Source organism: Pimephales promelas, chromosome 8 (assembly GCF_988280905.1).
Source record: "Pimephales promelas chromosome 8, fPimPro1.hap1.1, whole genome shotgun sequence".
In the NCBI taxonomy this organism is placed as follows: Eukaryota; Metazoa; Chordata; class Actinopteri; order Cypriniformes; family Leuciscidae; genus Pimephales; species Pimephales promelas.
Genome location: NC_142776.1, coordinates 3,032,657 through 3,059,532, shown reverse-complemented (window position 1 = coordinate 3,059,532; position 26,876 = coordinate 3,032,657). Strand labels below are relative to the sequence as shown.

Genomic DNA, 26,876 nt, shown 5'->3' with positions numbered 1-26,876 from the left:
CCCCCGAGCCAGTGTGTGTGTCTGCCCCCGAGCCAGTGTGTGTGTCTGCCCCGAGCCAGTGTGTGTGTCTGCCCCCGAACCAGTGTGTGTGTCTGCCCCCGAGCCAGTGTGTGTGTCTGCCCCCGAGCCAGTGTGTGTGTCTGCCCCCGAGCTAGTGTGTGTGTCTGCCCCCGAGCTAGTGTGTGTGTCTGCCCCCGAACCAGTGTGTGTGTCTGCCTCCGAGCTAGTGTGTGTGTCTGCCCCCGAGCTAGTGTGTGTGTCTGCCCCCGAGCTAGTGTGCGTGTCTGCCCCCGAGCTAATGTGCGTGTCTGCCCCCGAGCTAGTGTGTGTGTCTGCCCCCGAGCTAGTGTGTGTGTCTGCCCCCGAGCCAGTGTGTGTGTCTGCCCCCGAGCTAGTGTGTGTGTCTGCCCCCGAACCAGTGTGTGTGTCTGCCCCCGAACCAGTGTGTGTGTCTGCCCCCGAACCAGTGTGTGTGTCTGCCCCCGAACCAGTGTGTGTGTCTGCCCCCGAACCAGTGTGTGTGTCTGCCCCCCCGAACCAGTGTGTGTGTCTGCCCCCGAACCAGTGTGTGTGTCTGCCCCCGAACCAGTGTGTGTGTCTGCCCCCGAACCAGTGTGTGTGTCTGCCCCCGAACCAGTGTGTGTGTCTGCCCCCGAACCAGTGTGTGTGTCTGCCCCCGAACCAGTGTGTGTGTTTGCCCCGAACTAGTGTGTGTGTGTCTGCCCCCGAACCAGTGTGTGTGTCTGCCCCCGAACCAGTGTGTGTGTCTGCCGCCGAACTAGTGTGTGTTTGCCCCGAACCAGTGTGTGTTTGCCCCGAACTATTGTGTGTGTCTGCCCCCGAACCAGTGTGTGTGTCGGCCCCCGAGCCAGTGTGTGTGTCGTCCCCCGAGCCAGTGTGTGTGTCGTCCCCCGAGCCAGTGTATGTGTCTGCGCCCGAACCAGTGTGTGTGTCTGCCCCCGAACACACTGGTTCAGCGGCAGACACACACACTGGCTTGGGGGTAGACACACACACTGCCTCAGGTGCCGACACACACACTGCTTCGGGGGCAGACACACACACTGGCTCGGGGACAGACACACACACTGGCTCGGGGGCAGACACACACATTGGCTCGGGGACAGACCGACTGTTTTTTCTGTGTTGTTGTTGTTTTGTGTGTTGAGTTTTGATTAAGTTATATTAAAGTTTGCTTTTGGGTCCTTCTTTGCTTGACTCCAGCCATCCATTACGGTACAATATTCGCTGATTTTTGGACCACATCACGCTTTTGATCGCGTCTCTTAGTGGCAGCGGGGGTATGTAGAGTTGAAGAAGACACAACCGGAAGCTTTTGTTGTTGAAAACTCTCATCAGAGATCGAAACCTTCACCCAGGTACTGCTCCAGACAGCTCCTCAGTCGTTGGTTCTCCTCTAACTGAAGCTCTTTCTCTCGCTTCAGACACAAACTGTCGAGCTTCACCTTGTTGTGACGCTGCCAAAACTTCTCAAAAGAAGCATTGTCATGTGTTAGCTGTGGGGAGAGAATAGGACAAGGAGAGATAAGTCAAAAGACAACACACATTATATATTGAATTTAACAGATGACTAGAATAGTGCAAAAGAAATGCTAGGAAACATCAAATCAAAGTAATGAAACTGCATGAAATATCTGAATTTTAACAAACCTGAGTGAGTTCCTCATCCGCCGACTTCATGGCATTGGCTTTCACCTGACTCAGCTCTTCTTCACTCAACGATGACTTGTAGAAGGGCAGAACCTTCTCGTACTTCGTCTCCATCTTACTGCACAGCTTAGAGTAACGCAATAACCTTTCCCCCTATGGAAGAGACAGAATGGGTGAGTGACTGGATATTGAGAGTATTGCTAAAATTAATTCACTTAGTTCCGGAATGACATAATCTCTACTTCCAATAAATATACAAAATGCATCCCTGTTGTCCCTGTTATAACAATGATTAGGGGTTTCTACCGCAGACAGCAACACAGTGTCGGCCCAGACCTGGCCCAAATCTGGTACGAGTTAAACCCACAAGTATCAGATGTGGCCCGGATCTGGGCAGTTGCTGTCTGGGACACCATTCCTATTTACCCGTCATTTCCCTCTGATTTGAGAAGTTATGGTTAGGGTTAGGTTTAGATTTAGAGGTTTTTGGACAGAAATGTTGTTGCAGGATCAACAAAACATAACTATTACTTGAAGGCATAAAGCACTTTGGAAAATTGTAAAAAAAATTCAATAAAATATGAGTGTATATATTAAATGTGGGTGTAATCAACTTACCATAGCTGTTGTCTCCTGTAGTTTTTCAGTAATATTTTTGAACTGAATGACAGGTTTAGTGGCCAGATTTGTCCGAGTGGTTTGGATCTCCTTGATCTGGTCTCTGAAGCGTTGAATATCCTGGACGCGCTTGACACAGTCTGAACGAAGTTGAACTGTTTCTTGGCATTCACCAGACATCAGCTCACATTCCAGATCTGAGATGGACTCCTGCAAAAGTTTAAATTGCATTAAAATCGGCAAAATAATGAAATATCACAATTGGAAGAAAAATGATTGTCCAAATTAGACAGAAACAAATGAATTTTTGCCTAACCTCCAATTCCTGAATGCACTGTTTATCTACCTCCACCTCTTTAAACTCGAGAAGCAGAGAGTCATATTCTTCTTTCTTTTTTTCGTATGAAACATCATTAAACTTCCAGAATTGAGATCTCGTCGGCTTGTATTCCCTCAGTTCTTCAATGACCTCTTTCATCTGTGTTTCCACTGTTTCATATTCGGCTTTGTGCTGCAGAAATAAAACAGACAACATATTATTAAGATTATGTTTTTGATTTATGATTATGTTTTATTTCCCCAACTGCTAACATCCTTTTGTCCAATCTGTAGTCACATTTCCAAAACTCTAAACTCTGTCTGGCCGACTTGGTCATTGTGCTCCCTTAGCTCAACTCCATTGGTGATCATTAAAGACTTTAAAGAGAAATAAATCTTTATTCTTCCAAACTTTTGATAAGTACTACTAGTGTACACTTGTAAACTCCTACATACATTTGTATATTTGTGTAATCAGTATTTTTGTAATCCATGATTTATTTATATTTGAATTGCACTGCATATTTTAGGTTAATCCAATAATTATGATTTTGCAAACCAAGACATTTACTTGAACTCTATTCTCTTTTTCTTCTTTTTTTTTGTATTTTTCCTTTGCTCTAGCTTGTTGACTAATTCTAGTTTTTACTAAACCCATAAATATGGCACTATGACAAATTGCTAGTGATGTTCCTCATTACTAAGTCATTTTGGATAACAGCATCTGCCAAATGAATAAATATAAACATAATAAAACCAGTACCTTTTTTCTGATTTGTTTGCAACTGTTCTCGTAGTCACGTCTCGCCTCAGGGTAAATCTTAGCGTTGTGCTTTTCCATGAAAAACGTTACATCCTTCAAATACGCACTCTCCTGCTCGCTCTGTGAATGAATCCGCTCCCTGGAAATGAAAAGAAATAACACACAGATGTTACTACATTGGCTCAATCCTTCGCAGTGCATTTTCATGTCCCCATTTAGATATTTTGTATAGAATATAATACTGTTTTTTGTGTGTAATCCTGTTCATGACATCACTTTTGGTGGGAAAACAGTGTAAACATCATTGTCTATTCAGCATTTTCTAAAGTTAAAAGGTATATCCTAAAAAGAATGATCCGATTTAAATTGTCAGGAACTGGTAAACTGGCCAGCCCTTGAAAACAAAACACTACTTTTGTGTGATTGTTTGTGTGTGTTACCTTTCAGTATCATACTCTGAGCGAAGTTCTTCGAGTTTGTTGTTGAAGTCGAGTGCTTGTTTTTCCAGCCGAAGCACATGACGCTTTAACAGACTGTCCATGCTCTGCTGATGAGAAGTGCGTGACAGCTCTGACCGCCGCTCCATCTTCGACAGCTCATCCACCATGCTCTGTAAAACACACACACATTTGTTACTCCAAGGCTCTGTAATGAAAGTTATAGAAGTAAAACTGAGAGTCAAGTATATATATATATATATGTTATATGTAGTCACCTTAATGAGGTTGTCTTGGACTCTTTCGGCTCTCTCAAAGCTCTGGCTGAGGTTTGAGCTGTCATCTCGGGAAGAGCCGGGGATAGGAGGGAGCTTGACACACTGCCCTCGGCTGGACATCCGGGACCTTTCTCTCAGCACAATTGTGTTACGGAAACTGCGAGTGATCTCCTGTTGATACATAAGAATAAGAAAACACCTTAATACAATGCTCAACATATGAACGCAAGCTTAGTGTTAATAATGACCGATGATGGTTGAAAAAACACAGTGAATCCTATGATAGACTTCTTACTTACCCTCTTCATCTCAATTTCTTCTGGGCGTTGTTGAGGCGCTGGTCGTTGTCTCAGTCTAGGAAGTGGCTGAGGTCGCACTGCAGACGGTGGTTGAGGTCGCAGTTTAGACGGTGGTTGAGGCCGCAGTTTACATGGTGGTTGAGGTTGCAGTGTAGGCATGTCCGAACCACTCTTACGTTCCAGGGGCCTGAGCGTGCGAAATGTTTTGCTAGTCATGATGGAAAATAGTACGTTGATCCAAAATCCGACAGGTCAAATTTTATGATCTGAAACCGTACACAGCTGTAATGTGCAATTCAACTGTTCAAAAACAGACCCAAACAGATATAAAATTGCACACTAATCAATAGCTGTAGACTATAAAACTGCACACTAACAGACTATGAAACTGCACTCTAATCAACAGCTGTAGACTGAAGACAACAAGTCACGAGTTTCAGTAGAGGTTTGCAGCGTCTAGTACTGTGACGTGTCGAATAGAATGCATTCCGATGACGTCCGGCAGCAGCAGTGCGTCAGAGCCGCAGAAATTCAAGGTTATTGTTTTGATTTAAAAACTTTAAGAGAGAATGACCTGTCAGCACAATAAGACCATGAGAGGAATGTAGATAAGGCTACTTGTAGTAATAATACATAGCCTATATATTTTGCGTCACTAAACTGTAAAGCATCAACCACAAGTTTCTGCACGGCCCTAACTAACTAACTAACTAACCCAAAGCATATAACGTTAATGTATTATTCTGTCACGTTATACGATGAAGGTTGAGTCCAACAATAATTCAGTTTACTGACTTTCTCTCACCGACGACGTCTTGTTGAGCTTTTCTATTACATCGAGACGAGCTCTGATTCCGACTGATCTTACTTTAACTTCCGTTGCTCGTGTCTCCCGTGATCATGATAAATGTTTTGCCTTGGAAAACCATTAACGTTAGCCTATAAAGAATACGCCTACAATTTGGCGCGTTGAGTATGTCAATAAGGAATAGAAATACACAAACAATGACATAAAAAGTAAATAAATATGAAATAATACAAATGCTAAAAAATAACGTCTGATAACATGAAGGTTCGGATCCGACTCAGATAATAATATTGTCACTCGCACAATGTCAGTACTGTGACTGTCTAATGTATAATATCAAAATAAAAGCCCTCTAACAGCTGTTTTGTCGATCAAACCAGAAAAAGAAAACTCAGCATTCCCTGCGCTGACCAATTTCCCTCCAGATTGATATACCCCTCCTCAGAGTCAGAAATAACCACAAATACATCAAAAAATATTTTGCTACAAATGACAAATACTTGATCATCAAATGTATCAAAATAAAATACAAAATTGTTTCACCATTTTATCATCAAATGGCCTGTGTTATTGGCTCCGTAACATGCATAAGCTAATTATATTTGACTGAATGCCTGCGTTGAAATATTTGACTTTATACTCCGAACACTATGAACATTATGAACTAACATTATGAACACTAACGAGGTGAAGACAGGTGACACAGATGATAAAGACGATGAACAGGTGGATGATTGAGGGACTGAGATCAGGTGTGGAAACAAGAGGATCCTGGGAAGTTTATTTTTATTTTTATTAATGCCAAGGTATCAAAAATACAATTAAATTACAACAATATACAAATTGCACATAGGAGAAATAATGAAAACAATACAGCACATATGCATATAGCCACATAATATACATACAAAAAAATAAAAATAAAAATAAATAAAACAGAACAGAATGCATTAATAAATTAAATTAAAAAGTTCAAACAAGTTTATGGTCTTAAGAGCTTTAAGATTCTTGGATGATGAGATACTTTGGATGTATTGCTGAACCTCTCTACTAAAAACAATGAATAAGGGATTCTGCTGCGTAAATTTACTACGGTGAATGTGAAATTTTGCAAGGAATAACAACAAATTAATAATATAATACTCATTAAATTTAGCTTTTTCTACATTAAAGAAGCCAAACAGTACATCCTTAAAGAGCAAGGAAAAACCCGGAATCACATTGTGTTTAATGAAATTAGAAAATTCAACCCAAAATAACTGTGTATGAGGACAGTCCCAGAATATATGGAGAGCAGTCTCGTCAGGTGCGCCACAAAAAGAACACTTAGTGTCTAGATCTGACTTAAATTCTTTTCAAAAAGGCTTTAGCAGGGTAACACTTGTGTAATAATTTAAATGAAATTTCTCTAATCTTGTTAGTTATTATATATTTCAAAGGCAGAGTCCATACTTTTTTCCAATCAATATGATCAAATAAATTCATCCAATTTGAAGCCACATATGGAATTGTTACAAGCTCTTTTTGAAAGAGTGATCTAATTCTAATATTAAGTGATGATTTATTTGACAGAAAGCATAATTTTCCTATTGGGTGTTCAAATGGGTTTAACTGAGGAAAAGTGTCAGATGATCTAACAAAGTCCTTTAGAAGCATAACAACTCCATTAGGAATCGCGTCCATTACAATGGAAAATTCCTTGGGAGTTACTGGGAAATTGAATTTACATAAAAACTCTTCATAATTTAAAATATATCCTTCAGAATTCAGTAACTGGGAAACAGTCAACACATTTTTCTCAAACCAATTACTAAAAAACAAAGATTTCTTCTTATATACAATATTTTGATTGTTCCAAATGAAGTAACGGTGAGGGGAAAAATTGTGTTTAAAGATTAAAGACCATGCAAGTAATGCTTGCTTGTGGAACTTTGATAAGTTGTAAGGGACTCTAGCAATATTATAATTGCACACCAATAAGAAAGGGAGACCACCTAATTTCGAAAAATAGTAATTAGGGATAAAGTTCCAGATTGAATTTGGATTACATAAAAAATGTCTAAGCCAGTTAATTTTAAAAGTGTTGTTCAGAGATGAGAAATCCAAAAAATTTAAGCCGCCTTTATCATACGTATTCATGATTACTGACTTCTTAACATAATGTATTTTGTTCTTCCAAATGAAATTGAAGAGAATTTTATCAACAGACCTACACATTTTGTTGTCCACATTTAGAGAGAGTGCAGGGTATGTTAACCTGGAAATGCCCTCCGCCTTAGCAAGCAGTGCTCTGCCTCTCAAGGTCAAGTCTCTCTGCAACCATAGATTAAATCTTCTTTGGGCTTTAACTATAACAGGGTCAAAATTCAAGGTACATCTGTTAACTTGATCTTTACTGACCACAATGCCTAAATAAGTAACTACAGATTTAACTGGAATATTATAAAAGGAGGGTGTTGTGCAATCTTTAATAGACATTAACTCACATTTACTTAAGTTTAGATTAAGTCCTGAAGCTTTAGAGAATAGATTTATACAATTAATTGCCAATGGGATTTGGGAAGCATCTCTTAAAAATAAGGTGGTGTCATCCACTAATTGACTGATAAAAACTTCTCTATCTGCTATATGGATAATACCGCTTTCACAGATGAATGTTGAGAGTAGCTGCACACAAATTAAAAATAAATAGGGGGAAATGGGGCATCCTTGTCTGACTCCTCTAGACAAACTAAACCTTGGGGATGTGCCACTCTTTAATTTAATCGAACAGCTTCCATTATTGTAAAGAGTTTTGATTACTTTGCAAAATTTCTCCCCAAAACCAAATCTATGTAATGACTTAATAATGAATTGGTGCTCTAAAGAATCGAACGCCTTATAAAAATCTAAAAAAAAGAATAAAGCTGTCCTCCTGTATCAATTCTGAATAATCTAAAAGATCAAGAACTAACCTTATATTATTAACAATATGTCTATTAGTCATGAAACCAGATTGCGTCTCATCTATTACAGAATCCAAAACAGATTTTAATCTTTTAGCAGACAAAAGAGCTAAAATTTTATAATCATTGTTGAGCAGAGATACAGGACGCCAATTGTCAATTAAAAGTAGATCTTTCTTGGGTTTTGGAATTAAAGTAATTAATCCTTGAGTGAGAGTTGGGGGGAGAGTCTCATTCTGTATACTTTCTTCAAAAACCTTAAGCAAAAAAGGGGATAACTCTTCAGAAAATTGTTTGTAGAATTCTGCGCTTAGCCCGTCAGTTCCGAGGATCCTGGGAAGTGTCGTGAAAGACAGCTGCAGGATGACGTCTTTACTGTCTTTCTGGGTCTTGAAAGTGGTATTTGCGTATAGACGGTCAATGGAGGAACAGAAATCATAAAAAAAGTGTTTCATCGTGTGTTCTGAAGATGAACGAAAGTTTTATGGGTTTGGAACGACATGAGGATGAGTAATACTTTTAATTTTGGGGTGAACTAACTCTTTAAAACTGCAAATAGTTCCTTTTCAAATAAATGATTAGGGGAGAGCGGGGCACAACCTAACGCATTTTGGTTTTGGCTCAGATAATTAAAAAAAATAATTAGGTTAGATTAATTTTTTTTTTTTTTACACAAGCAACATACACATCTCTGCTACAAATGACCACTTAAAGTTTGTTAGTTGTAACACTTGTGTGTAACACACTTAATTCAGTACAATTTTATTTGAATAGTTTACAGACAGTAAACTATACTGTATAGTTTAGTTGTATACTGATACAGACAGACAGGCATACTAATAAGACCATTTTGCAAGATATAAACAACACTGGTCCAGAATACTTCCTGTTTCAGTTTGTAACTGTTTTCTTTATTTCACATGTAAAGAAAACATCTTAAAGATGTTTGTTTTACTTTTTGATTCAGTTTTATATGTTCTGTTGGTTGTAAAAAGCGGCTACTGGCATTTTCACACAGACATACTGATGCAGACAGACAGACAAACTAACATACATACACAGACACACTGATACAGACAGACAGACATACTGATATACATACACAGACACACTGAGACAGACAGACATATTGAGAGACAGACATTTACTGATGCAAACTGATATACATACTGTACACAGACACACTGAGACAGACATACTAATATACATACACAGACATACAAGCTGCGTTTCCATTACATTTCAATTTGCGCAGATTGAAATTGCGAAATACGCTCAATGGAAACACGTCAATTTCGCAAAAACTCCCGTTTATCGCAAAAAAGTTTTTAAGCTCGCATGAGGAGGTTTTTCAGGCAATTCGAAAAAGGATTTTTTCGCAAAACTGCAATGGAAACGGATTTTGCCCCATAAACCCACCCCTAAACCTACAACTCCACCCCTCAGATCTGGATCCGACTGATCTCGTGTACTGCAATGAGGTGCTGTTGTAAAAGTGTCATAAGGAGTCTATTTGACTTGTACACTATATTCCAAGTCTTCTGGATCCACACAATAGATTTACATTTACTGACTGAAAAGTATTTGCTAAAAGCTCTCAAATTTCATGCATATGTATTTAAACGTGGAGCATCAAGACTGCATAAAAGAGTGGCTCACACATTCTGCCAATCCACGGAAGAAAGCAAGTTTTTAAACAACATGAGGATGGGTAAATAATGACAGAGTGTTTAATTGGTTCATTATTCTTCTCTGGAGCATGGCAGAATGAAATAGTGTTATTGAACCTAAAGGGATGTACATTTATAAGTATGTATATTTGTAGCTCGCATTATATATTTATACACAAAGGATGATTTTTTGTTGTTGATGGAATCGGGTATTTTTCCCCTGCTATAAGTCCACAGCGAATTTAACACGATGAAAGAAGTAACTTGTGTACGACAGCTGTTTTTCCTTCTGTCCGGCAGTGAGTGCGTTGAAATGAAAATATACGGTTTATTAAATATTTTGTTAACTATGATCTTTACTATGAGCTCAGATGAACTTTAATGGACACTCGCTGATACGCTTTCTTTCGCTGATGTTGCATGGATGATGCATTCTCTCAATCCAGAAGGTTCTCTATGCAATAAAAAAGAAAATGAATTTACAACACTTGATCACTGCCTTTATACACTGTGAACCTTTTCTATGTTTTTCTATGTTGTACATTGCAAAATAAAAATAAAAATCCATCTGGGTGTCAAAACACCACAATTGACTTTCTTCCATCCATCCATCCATCCATCCATCCATCGGGTGTGAATGGTAAAGGTGAATAACTCTGGTCATTAGTGGTCGTGTAGAGTTGATTAGAGCGTCAGTGTGTGTCCTCTAGGCCGAGTCTTCACTCCAATCCCTCTGATGAATGATGTCTGCGGTTCTAGCAGTGCAGTGGGTAAGTGATGTGGCTTTTTGATGAGCTGTTTGCTGTTTGGAGGTTTTCCTCTCTAATGGGAGGGAAGAAACTATTACCCAGCAGCTGGAGAGAGTTATCAGAGCAGACCTGTTGTGGCCTCCAGATACACCACTAGTGAAAGCTGCTCTCACACACACTCACACATGCAGCAGAGAGGAAAAACACAGTTAAATCAAAAGTAATAAGTGTCATTGTTATGTAAAATAACCATATTTCACCAAAACGCATTAAGAAATTTGGCTTCTGAGCCTTTGACATGAAAACGAGAAGGAATACCAGCCATTTTTCAAGCAGTTATGTGGAAATCGGCTGAGATGGGTGTGTTGAGGATTGAACACAGCTGAGAAGTTTGGGAGCCACAGCATCAACTTGATATGCATGACACAAACACCATACTTCTCAAGAACATCGTGCGGGCTGAAATACTAAGAAATACTGATTATATTGCCAAAAGTATATCGATTTCTACACATGTAATGAACTCAGGCCACACACTCACTCACACACACACACACACACACACACATGCTGGTGCGAGTAAAGATATCTTATAAAAAGTCCCTGAAGGAAATGGATTCAGTTTATTCTGGGATATGTAGTTTGTGAAGTGAGTAAACAGTAGCCTAAATCTATGGTATAAATCTCCATTCAGAGCGCTTTAATAATTAGGTTAATAGACTTTTTATTACATGGCCCATCATCAGAAACGCTTCTTATCATTTATAGATAACATATCCACACAACTAAAGATTGTGTGGTTTTGCGTCTAATCTTCAAAAGCACAATTCAAGAGCAAGCAGAGTGGATTTAGGCACTCCTAAATGACCCGACGCTGTCATTGCTCAGTTTACCTGAATTCACCTATAGGTTGTCCCCAATAAATTAGCATTTTAAAGAGAAGACACTTAAAAGGTAACTAAACACTAAACCAACTGTTTTCAGTTAATGATCTGTAAGAATGGAGCTTTTTAAATGCTGATCATTGATTCGAGTAACTTTTTTAACATTTGGGTATAAAGTGTTTGATTGAGAATGGTGTAAAAAACGTCTTAGTGCTGCCCTCTTCAGGTTGAACGGTAGCTACTGCAGTTGAATTTGACATTTCTCCAAAATGCTTCAGTAATATGGTTTGATATGAGGTGTGTATACTGTATGGGATGTCCCGTATACGAATTGTCCATTAGTTTTTTCTACTTATTAGAAATGAGGTATTTATGGACCTCTGAAATCGAATAATGTGACATTTCTCCAAAATGCTTCAGTAAAATAGTTTGATACAAATATCATAGAACTAGACAAGAGTTTTAATGTCATGATTTAATATTAATGACATTTTAAATTATGTTAAATGTTATAATTCTAGATGTTTATTGTGCTTTTGAAGTGTTTTGATTCACGTGCGCGTCAAAGACAGGAGCGCGCGCGAGGCCGCGAGCGAGCAGATGGAAACAGGAAACGTCATCAACTGACAAACAGCAAAACTAGCGTCTGTCTCTCGCTGTTTTCACTGCTTTCAGGTAAGTTAAGTTAACATAATCACACATATAATACATACAAACGTTCCTGACACCTTTCTTACATGTAATTGATAAGCCTCTCTTGAATATTTACCTTATAGAAATGGTTTTGTGTCTTCGATAGTCCGTTAGCATCTCAACAGTTTTCAGAAGAGGTAAGTTAAAGTTAGCTACACTATCTGAAGCTCTTGTTTTATATAAGTTTGGGGTTTTAAACACATTTCTGTGTAGATAACAATTTTTGATAGTATTGTTTTGCTGGTCATTTGTCAATGGGTGATTGGAAGTAAGCTAATTTATTTTAGCCTAAAATAATGCGCTGTACTATTAATCAGTGACGTCACTTAACCTTACAAATATTGATTAAAAATGTGATTTCACGAGGAAAAAACCTCCACAATAAAAGGGGGATTAGGGGGGATTTATTTCCTAATATATATAGTACTGTGCAGAAGTCTTAGGCACACTAGTATTTTCGCCTCAAAGAAATGGTTTTAAGCCAGTTATTTATATATTTTGTTGTAGTGTCTCAGTAGGAAATATCAGTTTACATTTCAAGACATTAATTGTAATAATCCAGTGAATTTTTGAATGCACAAGGATTCTGACAACAGCCAATGCTCCACACGGAGGTCGAATCTCACGATCATCGAGTGCATCTGAAATTATATGAAGAAACAGAAAAAAAAACAGAGACTAAGACCAGAAGAACTGCGGCAAAAAGTACATGACGAAGGTGAGTTTCACAATAGCTGCCAGTATCACAAACCAAAAGACAGAACACAACACAACAGGCCTTCATCCATATGAACTCAGATTTTAACTAATTTGCGGGCATCAGGGAGACGCTATCAATATGTGGGAGACTCCCGGAACTTCCGGGAGACTTGGGATGTCTGGGTACTAAAGTAATTACACACACTGTCTACTATAGACATTGCCTTGCAAATTCTGTGAGGAACATTTTGAAGATTTTGCCACAATCCCGTTTTCCTCCGCTTTAAATCTCCCCAACCGGAAACTGAAGAGCAGCCTTGCGAAATCACATTTTTGATATCAATATTTGTAACGTTAAGTGATGTCACTGATTAATAGTACAGCGCATTATTTTAGGCTAAATAAATTAGCTTCTGTTATGACTGACTGTTATATGTTAGCGTATTAAAGGGTTAGTTCACCCAAAAATGAAAATTAAGTCATTAATTACTCACCCCCATGCTGTACCAACCCCGTAAGACCTTCATTCGAGACTTCCTTAGATTTCCACGACGCATGCGCGAGAACTGAACTGAAGTAGTTGAAGCAGAGATCGCAATTCTCGCGCATGCGTCGTGGAAATCTAAGGAAATCTCGTTTCTGGCCTACAAGGAAGAAAAGGAATAGTCGAATAAAGTCGTTATTTTTGTTTGTTTTTTCGCACAAAAAGTATTCTCATCGCTTGATAAACATATAGTTGAGCCACGGTAGTCACTTGGAATATTTAAACATTTTCTTCATTGACTTTCTGGGCCGTCAAGAGCCAGTCCCTTAGGCAGCCAATGTGGTAGTGAGACAGCTCTCAAATTTAATCAAAAATATCTTCATTTGTGTTCCGAAGATGAACGAAGGTCTTACGGGGTTGGTACAGCATGGGGGTGAGTAATTAATGACTTGATTTTCATTTTTGGGTGAACTAACCCTTTAATGAATAGATGAGAAGTAAACAAAAAAATGATATATTATTTGTATGATTAAAAATGTATATTTTTTGTACAATTACTCAATCAAAAGCCCAGAAGTGTAAACAGGAAACGAAGACCATTTGAAGGTTAAATTATTTCAGTTATTTTTGACAGTATTTTTAGACATTTGGGGAACTAGTGTTTCACTTTATTTATATACGCTCAACCGGCGCTGCATCATAGAATGTCTCTGAATAGGTTCACGCCCACTTTTGGGGGAAAACAAACTAGACTTCCCATAGACTTCAATACAAAATAACAGCAAAAAACAACGTCCGTACACAGCCGATAGGTGTAAATAACTTAACAAATCACTTATATAAAACATGTCAAAACAAAACATGTCACGCTTCATGGCAGGCAGGGTGGACATATAATTACTTGACATGTTTTATATAAGTGATTTCTTAAGTTATTTACGCCTGTCGGCTGTGTACGGACGTTGGTTTTTGCCGTTATTTTGTATTGAAGTCTATGGGGAGTCTAGTTTGTTTCCCCCAAAAGGGGGCGGGGACAAACTTGACAGTTAAGTTCCCGGATGTGCTGGTTCCCGGATGTCCCGGATGTGCCACACATGATTATAACTCATTTTACGATCAGTGCAATGCATGATGGTATGTAGGGCTTAGGTTAGTGACCATCGGTTGTACACTACTTTTCAAAATGCATTCTGGGATACATTGATTGGACTATATAGGGTATAATAATCATCACTATACATTCGGACAGCACTACAAAATGGCGAGCTCACTATATAGTCCACTATATAGTAAGTAATGGGAGATTTCGGACACAGCGGGTGTCTTTGTCTAGTATTGTATGTTTCTTGTCCAGGTTGCCTGTCGTTGTTCCTGTTCCTGTTCCATACCTTTGTTTTGTGTTTTGAGTTTTGATTAAATTATATTAAAGTTTGCTTTTGGGTCCTTACCTGCTTGCCCTCCAGCCATTCATTACAGAATACTAGACCATAGTGATGGGCAGATCGAGGCTTAAACGGTCATGAAACCCCAAACCAAATTTTCTGAGATTTTAACAGAGGTATGTGTGTTGAACACCATTGAAGACAATGTTAGCATCTGTTAGATTTAATAATAAGGTTAAAATGGTTAAATTTGAGTTTTTTTCCACTTTTTTCGTCTTCCGGGTTTAAAATCTTCATCGTAGCGGGTGACGTCACGTGGCCATGCACTGCACAGTGCGTTGATGACTCATCAGTGTCTCATAATTATTAATGAGACTGAGTTTTCTTATCCAATGAGAAGACACGGCCTCTTAATTATTCATGACACCACGTGGATCTTTCCAACGACAGACATGTCAAACAAACTGTGATATCGCGTAGTAGATGAGAGAGGCAATCATGGGACGCAAGTATTTGTTTTCATGGTGCAAAGTCCAAGTGCGTTGAATATGTTCCCCGCGATGCTGCCCGGGCTAGACTCTGGCTCTGGACGTTTGGTTTGCCATCAACCACGGACACATCTAAACATGATCAAAACTAAGTTATAGTGTGTGCTGCGAACATTTTCTCGAGAGAGCTGCGAGAAGTGGAGAATGGGGACTTCGCCTTGTTGACAACTAATCCAAATGCGTCTTGCGAGTGATGCAGCATCCCGAGGACTTTCTATCCCTTCAGATGTGTGTGTGTGTGTCTAAAATGAGAAGTCATCCACCTCCGCAGAGCCTTTATTATGAGGGTTCAGAGGGCGCGTAGACTATGCACGGAAAATTTTTTTTTTATTCGATTTTAAATTTTGACAATAAACACACCAAAAAGAAACAGAACAAACAACAACCTATCTACCAATCCCTCCCTCCCACCCAGCGGTCTCTTTATAATGGGGTACAAAATGGACAGATAAGTCAACAGAAAAACAGTCACAGGAAATATAAAACATTTAAAAAAATAAAAAAATAAGAGAAATGGGATAAAGTGTTCAAACTGAGTCCTGAACATTGCTTTGCGCAATATACTTGGAGACCTTATCAGCGGCTGTTGTGCAAATTTTTAGTGTTGAGATTTGAGCCAAGTTCACCCGAGCTGTGGATATTTCTAACATTATAATGTCCTAAAGTTGAAACAACCACTTGAATATATCCAAGGTATGTGGTGGGAGCCAGTGTTGAGCTAAGAGTTTTTTTGCAGACGTTAAGCCGGCCAGGTAGACAATTTTTTGCTGCTTGCTTAGAGAAGTTAAACTCAGAGTCATCATTCAGCAATAATACAAAGGGGAATCACCGGAATCGGATATTCAATGATTTTCGATAAGATACCACATACCTCAGACCAAAAATGTTTAACCTTTTCACATTCCCACATCATATGGAAAAAGGAACCAAGTTGTTGGTCAGGACATTTATCGCAAAAAGGATTGAAGGAGGAGTCAATACGATGTCTTTTCAGTGGGGTCCAATAAGTTCTGTGACAGAAGTTATAGTGAATCATTTGGTGATTGGGATTCCTAGATGAAGTGAAAATGTTCTGCCATACTCTTCCCCAGTCGGTGACATCCTCCTGTTGTTCACAGTCTCTTTGCCATGCACGCTTTATAGCTAGGCCATTTGCTGAAGCACGGAATGATTTTTTTAAGCGGAAAATTAATAATTTTTTTCTGAAATGTATTTATAGTGTTTATATAAACCACTATATATTTTATAATGACATTATAATTATACATGTAGCCTACATTAATATGTTTTAAATAGAATTACGATTACTGTAGGCTAATATATGTAGCAGGACATTCAGTTACTTTTGAAAGGACAATAATAAAGTGTCAGTGTATTTCATAAGACTTTAACTTTGCCAGTTATCCACAAGTTTCCGAGGGGCGCTCCTGTAAAAAATAAAGTGGGTGAAACTTCCGGTGACACGGCGGAAGTAGCATTCCAATGTTATTTTGTGTGTTAGTTAGCGAAGAGGCTAGCTGTTTTTCGGAGAATTATTTTACTATTTAAAGACGCAAATCTTTATGAGAGATGTCGTTACGGAGCTCAGGGACAACATGTGCTGTTCGCGGTTGTATGTATAACCGGACTAAACTAAACGTGATTGTTTTGAACATCAGCTGAAAACGAAATCTGAGTGATCCTGCAGAGCCCGTCTCTGATCCTGCCAACAACTGTAGTTTCCATCACCTCCCAAAAGACGACGAATCTTCCTGTGTACATTTGTTTAAATTCTTAATATTCTATAAACTCTATCAGCATGTGATACTGTTCGCTACTGATGTTACACCTAAACTCAGGATCAAAGCCTGTGTTGACAGAATACCAAATATGCCAGTAATGTATTCAAGTAGCACATTCATTTATAATTTTGAATAAACTCCAAAGCACAATGACTAAGTGTATTTTTTTATTTTAATTGTTTGTCAGCTCGCACAACTGTCTGTCACCATGCCTTGTCTTGATGAGTATTGATTATTAATGTTATTATAATACTCCCAATCAACTACTGCGGACGGTAAAGGTACTGTTATTTCACCCTTTTGAATTTCGTTGAGGTTGTGTTCCCACATCGTTAGCTAGTTTGGATCGCTATAACTTGAATGACTGTCAACTGTTGAATGAACGAGTGTCAAGCATGTCAAATCGCGCTTTGTTTACTTCCAACCGGAAGTCGCGCCCACTTTTGACGCAAGGCCTCATGGGGCGTAGGAAACTTGTGGATATATAAAAATCTAGCATCTCCTTACGTTTTACCATTGCTTCTTAGTGACAGTCGATATGCATGGATGGGACATTGACGTGATGGCCATACCACACACACTCCCTCCCTTCTTCTCACAGCTAGCCACGCCCGTTTAAGTTGCATTTTTCAAAAAGATTTTGAGCTAGACTTGAGCTGAAAGAGGGGGGTTTCATGACCCTTTAATGTTGTTGGTCAGGACATTTATATGCATGTGGTTTCATGACTCTTTAATGAAGCTATGAAACAGTTGAAGCAAATGTGCCATTTTGTTTCGACGCTTCGAATCAATCCGACACCCGTCTCCATGGCGACACCTAGTGGTTTACTAAAATATGAAGCTTGTAACCTGTAGTCTCTTCACATTGCATAATGTTATTTTAGTCATGAAAAATTTATAAAATAAATCAAGCCACAATGTCTCCGTTTCTTTTTTTTTTTTTATTCTTTTTAAGATTTTTATTCAAAAATATGAATTTCTCTATATGTATATACATGTTGCGGCCACGAAAATGGCACTTGTTACAGAAAAAAAACATGTTACAGTAGTCTGCCCCCGAGCCAGTGTGTGTGTCTGCCCCCGAGCCAGTGTGTGTGTCTGCCCCCGAGCCAGTGTGTGTGTCTGCCCCCAAGCCAGTGTGTGTGTCTGCCCCGAGCCAGTGTGTGTGTCTGCCCCCGAACCAGTGTGTGTGTCTGCCCCCGAGCCAGTGTGTGTGTCTGCCCCCGAGCCAGTGTGTGTGTCTGCCCCCGAACCAGTGTGTGTGTCTGCCTCCGAGCTAGTGTGCGTGTCTGCCCCCGAGCTAATGTGCGTGTCTGCCCCCGAACCAGTGTGCGTGTCTGCCCCCGAGCTAGTGTGTGTGTCTGCCCCCGAGCTAGTGTGTGTGTCTGCCCCCGAACCAGTGTGTGTGTCTGCCCCCGAACCAGTGTGTGTGTCTGCCCCCGAACCAGTGTGTGTGTCTGCCTCCGAGCTAGTGTGTGTGTCTGCCCCCGAGCTAGTGTGCGTGTCTGCCCCCGAGCTAATGTGCGTGTCTGCCCCCGAGCTAGTGTGCGTGTCTGCCCCCGAGCTAGTGTGTGTGTCTGCCCCCGAGCTAGTGTGTGTGTCTGCCCCCGAACCAGTGTGTGTGTCTGCCCCCGAACCAGTGTGTGTGTCTGCCCCCGAACCAGTGTGTGTGTCTGCCCCCGAACCAGTGTGTGTGTCTGCCCCCCCGAACCAGTGTGTGTGTCTGCCCCCGAACCAGTGTGTGTGTCTGCCCCCGAACCAGTGTGTGTGTCTGCCCCCGAACCAGTGTGTGTGTCTGCCCCCGAACCAGTGTGTGTGTCTGCCCCCGAACCAGTGTGTGTGTCTGCCCCCGAACCAGTGTGTGTGTTTGCCCCGAACTAGTGTGTGTGTGTCTGCCCCCGAACCAGTGTGTGTGTCTGCCCCCGAACCAGTGTGTGTGTCTGCCGCCGAACTAGTGTGTGTTTGCCCCGAACCAGTGTGTGTTTGCCCCGAACTAGTGTGTGTGTCTGCCCCCGAACCAGTGTGTGTGTCTGCCCCCGAACCAGTGTGTGTGTCTGCCCCCGAACCAGTGTGTGTGTCTGCCCCCGAACCAGTGTGTGTGTCTGCCCCCGAACCAGTGTGTGTGTTTGCCCCGAACTAGTGTGTGTGTGTCTGCCCCCGAACCAGTGTGTGTGTCTGCCCCCGAACCAGTGTGTGTGTCTGCCGCCGAACTAGTGTGTGTTTGCCCCGAACCAGTGTGTGTTTGCCCCGAACTATTGTGTGTGTCTGCCCCCGAACCAGTGTGTGTGTCGGCCCCCGAGCCAGTGTGTGTGTCGTCCCCCGAGCCAGTGTGTGTGTCGTCCCCCGAGCCAGTGTATGTGTCTGCGCCCGAACCAGTGTGTGTGTCTGCCCCCGAACCAGTGTGTGTCTGCCCCCGAACCAGTGTGTGTGTCTGCCCCCGAACCAGTGTGTGTGTCTGCCCCCGAGCCAGTGTGTGTGTCTGCCGCCAAACTAGTGTCTGTGTCTGCCCCCGAGCCAGTGTGTGTGTCGGCCCCCGAGCCAGTGTGTGTGTCGTCCCCCGAGCCAGTGTGTGTGTCGTCCCCCGAGCCAGTGTATGTGTCTGCCCCCGAACCAGTGTGTGTGTCTGCCCCCGAACCAGTGTGTGTGTCTGCCCCCGAACCAGTGTGTGTGTCTGCCCCCGAACCAGTGTGTGTGTTTGCCCCGAACTAGTGTGTGTGTGTCTGCCCCCGAACCAGTGTGTGTGTCTGCCCCCGAACCAGTGTGTGTGTCTGCCGCCGAACTAGTGTGTGTTTGCCCCGAACCAGTGTGTGTTTGCCCCGAACTATTGTGTGTGTCTGCCCCCGAACCAGTGTGTGTGTCGGCCCCCGAGCCAGTGTGTGTGTCGTCCCCCGAGCCAGTGTGTGTGTCGTCCCCCGAGCCAGTGTATGTGTCTGCGCCCGAACCAGTGTGTGTGTCTGCCCCCGAACACACTGGTTCAGCGGCAGACACACACACTGGCTTGGGGGTAGACACACACACTGCCTCAGGTGCCGACACACACACTGCTTCGGGGGCAGACACACACACTGGCTCGGGGACAGACACACACACTGGCTCGGGGGCAGACACACACATTGGCTCGGGGACAGACCGACTGTTTTTTCTGTGTTGTTGTTGTTTTGTGTGTTGAGTTTTGATTAAGTTATATTAAAGTTTGCTTTTGGGTCCTTCTTTGCTTGACTCCAGCCATCCATTACGGTACAATATTCGCTGATTTTTGGACCACATCACGCTTTTGATCGCGTCTCTTAGTGGCAGCGGGGGTATGTAGAGTTGAAGAAGACACAACCGGAAGCTTTTGTTGTTGAAAACTCTCATCAGAGATCGAAACCTTCACCCAGGTACTGCTCCAGACAGCTCCTCAGTCGTTGGTTCTCCTCTAACTGAAGCTCTTTCTCTCGCTTCAGACACAAACTGTCGAGCTTCACCTTGTTGTGACGCTGCCAAAACTTCTCAAAAGAAGCATTGTCATGTGTTAGCTGTGGGGAGAGAATAGGACAAGGAGAGATAAGTCAAAAGACAACACACATTATATATTGAATTTAACAGATGACTAGAATAGTGCAAAAGAAATGCTAGGAAACATCAAATCAAAGTAATGAAACTGCATGAAATATCTGAATTTTAACAAACCTGAGTGAGTTCCTCATCCGCCGACTTCATGGCATTGGCTTTCACCTGACTCAGCTCTTCTTCACTCAACGATGACTTGTAGAAGGGCAGAACCTTCTCGTACTTTGTCTCCATCTTACTGCACAGCTTAGAGTAACGCAATAACCTTTCCCCCTATGGAAGAGACAGAATGGGTGAGTGACTGGATATTGAGAGTATTGCTAAAATTAATTCACTTAGTTCCGGAATGACATAATCTCTACTTCCAAGAAATATACAAAATGCATCCCTGTTGTCCCTGTTATAACAATGATTAGGGGTTTCTACCGCAGACAGCAACACAGTGTCGGCCCAGACCTGGCCCAAATCTGGTACGAGTTAAACCCACAAGTATCAGATGTGGCCCGGATCTGGGCAGTTGCTGTCTGGGACACCATTCCTATTTACCCGTCATTTCCCTCTGATTTGAGAAGTTATGGTTAGGGTTAGGTTTAGATTTAGAGGTTTTTGGACAGAAATGTTGTTGCAGGATCAACAAAACATAACTATTACTTGAAGGCATAAAGCACTTTGGAAAATTGTAAAAAAATTCAATAAAATATGAGTGTATATATTAAATGTGGGTGTAATCAACTTACCATAGCTGTTGTCTCCTGTAGTTTTTCAGTAATATTTTTGAACTGAATGACAGGTTTAGTGGCCAGATTTGTCCGAGTGGTTTGGATCTCCTTGATCTGGTCTCTGAAGCGTTGAATATCCTGGACGCGCTTGACACAGTCTGAACGAAGTTGAACTGTTTCTTGGCATTCACCAGACATCAGCTCACATTCCAGATCTGAGATGGACTCCTGCAAAAGTTTAAATTGCATTAAAATCGGCAAAATAATGAAATATCACAATTGGAAGAAAAATGATTGTCCAAATTAGACAGAAACAAATGAATTTTTGCCTAACCTCCAATTCCTGAATGCACTGTTTATCTACCTCCACCTCTTTAAACTCGAGAAGCAGAGAGTCATATTCTTCTTTCTTTTTTTCGTATGAAACATCATCATACTTCCAGAATTGAGATCTCGTCGGCTTGTATTCCCTCAGTTCTTCAATGACCTCTTTCATCTGTGTTTCCACTGTTTCATATTCCGCTTTGTGCTGCAGAAATAAACAGACAACATATTATTAAGATTATGTTTTTGATTTATGATTATGTTTTATTTCCCCAACTGCTAACATCCTTTTGTCCAATCTGTAGTCACATTTCCAAAACTCTAAACTCTGTCTGGCCGACTTGGTCATTGTGCTCCCTTAGCTCAACTCCATTGGTGATCATTAAAGACTTTAAAGAGAAATAAATCTTTATTCTTCCAAACTTTTGATAAGTACTACTAGTGTACACTTGTAAACTCCTACATACATTTGTATATTTGTGTAATCAGTATTTTTGTAATCCATGATTTATTTATATTTGAATTGCACTGCATATTTTAGGTTAATCCAATAATTATGATTTTGCAAACCAAGACATTTACTTGAACTCTATTCTCTTTTTCTTCTTTTTTTTGTATTTTTCCTTTGCTCTAGCTTGTTGACTAATTCTAGTTTTTACTAAACCCATAAATATGGCACTATGACAAATTGCTAGTGATGTTCCTCATTACTAAGTCATTTTGGATAACAGCATCTGCAAAATGAATAAATATAAACATAATAAAACCAGTACCTTTTTTCTGATTTGTTTGCAACTGTTCTCGTAGTCACGTCTCGCCTCAGGGTAAATCTCAGCGTTGTGCTTTTCCATGAAAAACGTTACATCCTTCAAATACGCACTCTCCTGCTCGCTCTGTGAATGAATCCGCTCCCTGGAAATGAAAAGAAATAACACACAAATGTTACTACATTGGCTCAATCCTTCGCAGTGCATTTTCATGTCCCCATTTAGATATTTTGTATAGAATATAATACTGTTTTTTGTGTGTAATCCTGTTCATGACATCACTTTTGGTGGGAAAACAGTGTAAACATCATTGTCTATTCAGCATTTTCTAAAGTTAAAAGGTATATCCTAAAAAGAATGATCCGATTTAAATTGTCAGGAACTGGTAAACTGGCCAGCCCTTGAAAACAAAACACTACTTTTGTGTGATTGTTTGTGTGTGTTACCTTTCAGTATCATACTCTGAGCGAAGTTCTTCGAGTTTGTTGTTGAAGTCGAGTGCTTGTTTTTCCAGCCGAAGCACATGACGCTTTAACAGACTGTCCATGCTCTGCTGATGAGAAGTGCGTGACAGCTCTGACCGCCGCTCCATCTTCGACAGCTCATCCACCATGCTCTGTAAAACACACACATTTGTTACTCCAAGGCTCTGTAATGAAAGTTATAGAAGTAAAACTGAGAGTCAAGTATATATATATATATATGTTATATGTAGTCACCTTAATGAGGTTGTCTTGGACTCTTTCGGCTCTCTCAAAGCTCTGGCTGAGGTTTGAGCTGTCATCTCGGGAAGAGCCGGGGATAGGAGGGAGCTTGACACACTGCCCTCGGCTGGACATCCGGGACCTTTCTCTCAGCACAATTGTGTTACGGAAACTGCGAGTGATCTCCTGTTGATACATAAGAATAAGAAAACACCTTAATACAATGCTCAACATATGAACGCAAGCTTAGTGTTAATAATGACCGATGATGGTTGAAAAAACACAGTGAATCCTATGATAGACTTCTTACTTACCCTCTTCATCTCAATTTCTTCTGGGCGTTGTTGAGGCGCTGGTCGTTGTCTCAGTCTAGGAAGTGGCTGAGGTCGCACTGCAGACGGTGGTTGAGGTCGCAGTTTAGACGGTGGTTGAGGCCGCAGTTTACATGGTGGTTGAGGTTGCAGTGTAGGCATGTCCGAACCACTCTTACGTTCCAGGGGCCTGAGCGTGCGAAATGTTTTGCTAGTCATGATGGAAAATAGTACGTTGATCCAAAATCCGACAGGTCAAATTTTATGATCTGAAACCGTACACAGCTGTAATGTGCAATTCAACTGTTCAAAAACAGACCCAAACAGATATAAAATTGCACACTAATCAATAGCTGTAGACTATAAAACGGCACACTAACAGACTATGAAACTGCACTCTAATCAACAGCTGTAGACTGAAGACAACAAGTCACGAGTTTCAGTAGAGGTTTGCAGCGTCTAGTACTGTGACGTGTCGAATAGAATGCATTCCGATGACGTCCGGCAGCAGCAGTGCGTCAGAGCCGCAGAAATTCAAGGTTATTGTTTTGATTTAAAAACTTTAAGAGAGAATGACCTGTCAGCACAATAAGACCATGAGAGGAATGTAGATAAGGCTACTTGTAGTAATAATACATAGCCTATATATTTTGCGTCACTAAACTGTAGAGCATCAACCACAAGTTTCTGCACGGCCCTAACTAACTAACTAACTAACCCAAAGCATATAACGTTAATGTATTATTCTGTCACGTTATACGACGAAGGTTGAGTCCAACAATAATTCAGTTTACTGACTTTCTCTCACCGACGACGTCTTGTTGAGCTTTTCTATTACATCGAGACGAGCTCTGATTCCGACTGATCTTACTTTAACTTCCGTTGCTCGTGTCTCCCGTGATCATGATAAATGTTTTGCCTTGGAAAACCATTAACGTTAGCCTATAAAGAATACGCCTACAATTTGGCGCGTTGAGTATGTCAATAAGGAATAGAAATACACAAACAATGACATAAAAAGTAAATAAATATGAAATAATACAAATGCTAAAAAATAACGTCTGATAACATGAAGGTTCGGATCCGACTCAGATAATAATATTGTCACTCGCACAATGTCAGTACTGTGACTGTCTAATGTATAATATCAAAATAAAAGCCCTCTAACAGCTGTTTTGTCGATCAAACCAGAAAAAGAAAACTCAGCATTCCCTGCGCTGACCAATTTGCCTCCAGATTGATATACCCCTCCTCAGAGTCAGAAATAACCACAAATACATCAAAAAATATTTTGCTACAAATGACAAATACTTGATCATCAAATGTATCAAAATAAAATACAAAATTGTTTCACCATTTTATCATCAAATGGCCTGTGTTATTGGCTCCGTAACATGCATAAGCTAATTATATTTGACTGAATGCCTGCGTTGAAATATTTGACTTTATACTCCGAACACTATGAACATTATGAACTAACATTATGAACACTAACGAGGTGAAGACAGGTGACACAGATGATAAAGACGATGAACAGGTGGATGATTGAGGGACTGAGATCAGGTGTGGAAACAAGAGGATCCTGGGAAGTTTTTTTTTATTTTTATTAATGCCAAGGTATCAAAAATACAATTAAATTACAACAATATACAAATTGCACATAGGAGAAATAATGAAAACAATACAGCACATATGCATATAGCCACATAATATACATACAAAAAAATAAAAATAAAAATAAATAAAACAGAACAGAATGCATTAATAAATTAAATTAAAAAGTTCAAACAAGTTTATGGTCTTAAGAGCTTTAAGATTCTTGGATGATGAGATACTTTGGATGTATTGCTGAACCTCTCTACTAAAAACAATGAATAAGGGATTCTGCTGCGTAAATTTACTACGGTGAATGTGAAATTTTGCAAGGAATAACAACAAATTAATAATATAATACTCATTAAATTTAGCTTTTTCTACATTAAAGAAGCCAAACAGTACATCCTTAAAGAGCAAGGAAAAACCCGGAATCACATTGTGTTTAATGAAATTAGAAAATTCAACCCAAAATAACTGTGTATGAGGACAGTCCCAGAATATATGGAGAGCAGTCTCGTCAGGTGCGCCACAAAAAGAACACTTAGTGTCTAGATCTGACTTAAATTCTTTTCAAAAAGGCTTTAGCAGGGTAACACTTGTGTAATAATTTAAATGAAATTTCTCTAATCTTGTTAGTTATTATATATTTCAAAGGCAGAGTCCATACTTTTTTCCAATCAATATGATCAAATAAATTCATCCAATTTGAAGCCACATATGGAATTGTTACAAGCTCTTTTTGAAAGAGTGATCTAATTCTAATATTAAGTGATGATTTATTTGACAGAAAGCATAATTTTCCTATTGGGTGTTCAAATGGGTTTAACTGAGGAAAAGTGTCAGATGATCTAACAAAGTCCTTTAGAAGCATAACAACTCCATTAGGAATCGCGTCCATTACAATGGAAAATTCCTTGGGAGTTACTGGGAAATTGAATTTACATAAAAACTCTTCATAATTTAAAATATATCCTTCAGAATTCAGTAACTGGGAAACAGTCAACACATTTTTCTCAAACCAATTACTAAAAAACAAAGATTTCTTCTTATATACAATATTTTGATTGTTCCAAATGAAGTAACGGTGAGGGGAAAAATTGTGTTTAAAGATTAAAGACCATGCAAGTAATGCTTGCTTGTGGAACTTTGATAAGTTGTAAGGGACTCTAGCAATATTATAATTGCACACCAATAAGAAAGGGAGACCACCTAATTTCGAAAAATAGTAATTAGGGATAAAGTTCCAGATTGAATTTGGATTACATAAAAAATGTCTAAGCCAGTTAATTTTAAAAGTGTTGTTCAGAGATGAGAAATCCAAAAAATTTAAGCCGCCTTTATCATACGTATTCATGATTACTGACTTCTTAACATAATGTATTTTGTTCTTCCAAATGAAATTGAAGAGAATTTTATCAACAGACCTACACATTTTGTTGTCCACATTTAGAGAGAGTGCAGGGTATGTTAACCTGGAAATGCCCTCCGCCTTAGCAAGCAGTGCTCTGCCTCTCAAGGTCAAGTCTCTCTGCAACCATAGATTAAATCTTCTTTTGGCTTTAACTATAACAGGGTCAAAATTCAAGGTACATCTGTTAACTTGATCTTTACTGACCACAATGCCTAAATAAGTAACTACAGATTTAACTGGAATATTATAAAAGGAGGGTGTTGTGCAATCTTTAATAGACATTAACTCACATTTACTTAAGTTTAGATTAAGTCCTGAAGCTTTAGAGAATAGATTTATACAATTAATTGCCAATGGGATTTGGGAAGCATCTCTTAAAAATAAGGTGGTGTCATCCACTAATTGACTGATAAAAACTTCTCTATCTGCTATATGGATAATACCGCTTTCACAGATGAATGTTGA

General features: G+C 40.1%; 3 protein-coding genes and 1 pseudogene across 3 annotated transcripts in view; all 4 read right to left on the bottom strand.

Moving 5' to 3' along the window:
• The window catches only part of LOC148977630 (uncharacterized), a 30,185-nt gene extending 28,919 nt beyond the window's left edge, over positions 1–1,266 (bottom strand). The window contains exons 1-3 of the mRNA XM_089134598.1: positions 1,241–1,266; positions 563–743; positions 50–524 (exon numbers count right to left, since the gene is read on the bottom strand). Coding sequence (XP_088990724.1) covers positions 50–524; positions 563–743; positions 1,241–1,266 — 682 coding nt within the window. The remainder of the gene's footprint in view (positions 1–49; positions 525–562; positions 744–1,240) is intronic.
• LOC120487032 (dynein regulatory complex subunit 2-like) lies at positions 1,225–5,555 on the bottom strand. The gene is made up of 8 exons (XM_039683202.2): positions 4,385–5,555; positions 4,086–4,256; positions 3,811–3,980; positions 3,371–3,509; positions 2,606–2,800; positions 2,290–2,499; positions 1,672–1,824; positions 1,225–1,517 (listed from the first exon to the last, which is right to left on the bottom strand). The coding sequence occupies exons 1-8, from the start codon at positions 4,598–4,600 to the stop codon at positions 1,356–1,358; spliced, it is 1,416 nt and encodes a 471-aa protein (XP_039539136.2). The 5' UTR covers positions 4,601–5,555; the 3' UTR covers positions 1,225–1,355.
• Positions 5,556–10,174: 4,619 nt separating this feature from the next.
• Positions 10,175–20,260, bottom strand: LOC148977629 (uncharacterized; annotated as a pseudogene).
• On the bottom strand, positions 20,253–24,579 carry LOC120487030 (dynein regulatory complex subunit 2-like). The gene is made up of 8 exons (XM_039683198.2): positions 23,408–24,579; positions 23,109–23,279; positions 22,836–23,005; positions 22,396–22,534; positions 21,633–21,827; positions 21,317–21,526; positions 20,700–20,852; positions 20,253–20,545 (listed from the first exon to the last, which is right to left on the bottom strand). The coding sequence occupies exons 1-8, from the start codon at positions 23,621–23,623 to the stop codon at positions 20,384–20,386; spliced, it is 1,416 nt and encodes a 471-aa protein (XP_039539132.2). The 5' UTR covers positions 23,624–24,579; the 3' UTR covers positions 20,253–20,383.
• Between the last annotated feature and the right edge of the window lie 2,297 nt (positions 24,580–26,876).

Bases quoted from the DNA above. Each gene is read 5' to 3' on its own strand.
- LOC120487032 (XM_039683202.2), bottom strand. From the start codon at position 4,600: ATGACTAGCAAAACATTTCGCACGCTCAGGCCCCTGGAACGTAAGAGT. The intron at 3,510-3,810 runs GTAACACACACA...TTTCATTTCCAG, and splicing joins TCAGAGTATGATACTGAAAG to GGAGCGGATTCATTCACAGA. The intron at 1,825-2,289 runs GTAAGTTGATTA...TCTCTTCCATAG, and splicing joins TACAGGAGACAACAGCTATG to GGGGAAAGGTTATTGCGTTA.
- LOC120487030 (XM_039683198.2), bottom strand. From the start codon at position 23,623: ATGACTAGCAAAACATTTCGCACGCTCAGGCCCCTGGAACGTAAGAGT. The intron at 20,853-21,316 runs GTAAGTTGATTA...TCTCTTCCATAG, and splicing joins TACAGGAGACAACAGCTATG to GGGGAAAGGTTATTGCGTTA. The intron at 20,546-20,699 runs GTTTGTTAAAAT...CTCTCCCCACAG, and splicing joins CGGATGAGGAACTCACTCAG to CTAACACATGACAATGCTTC.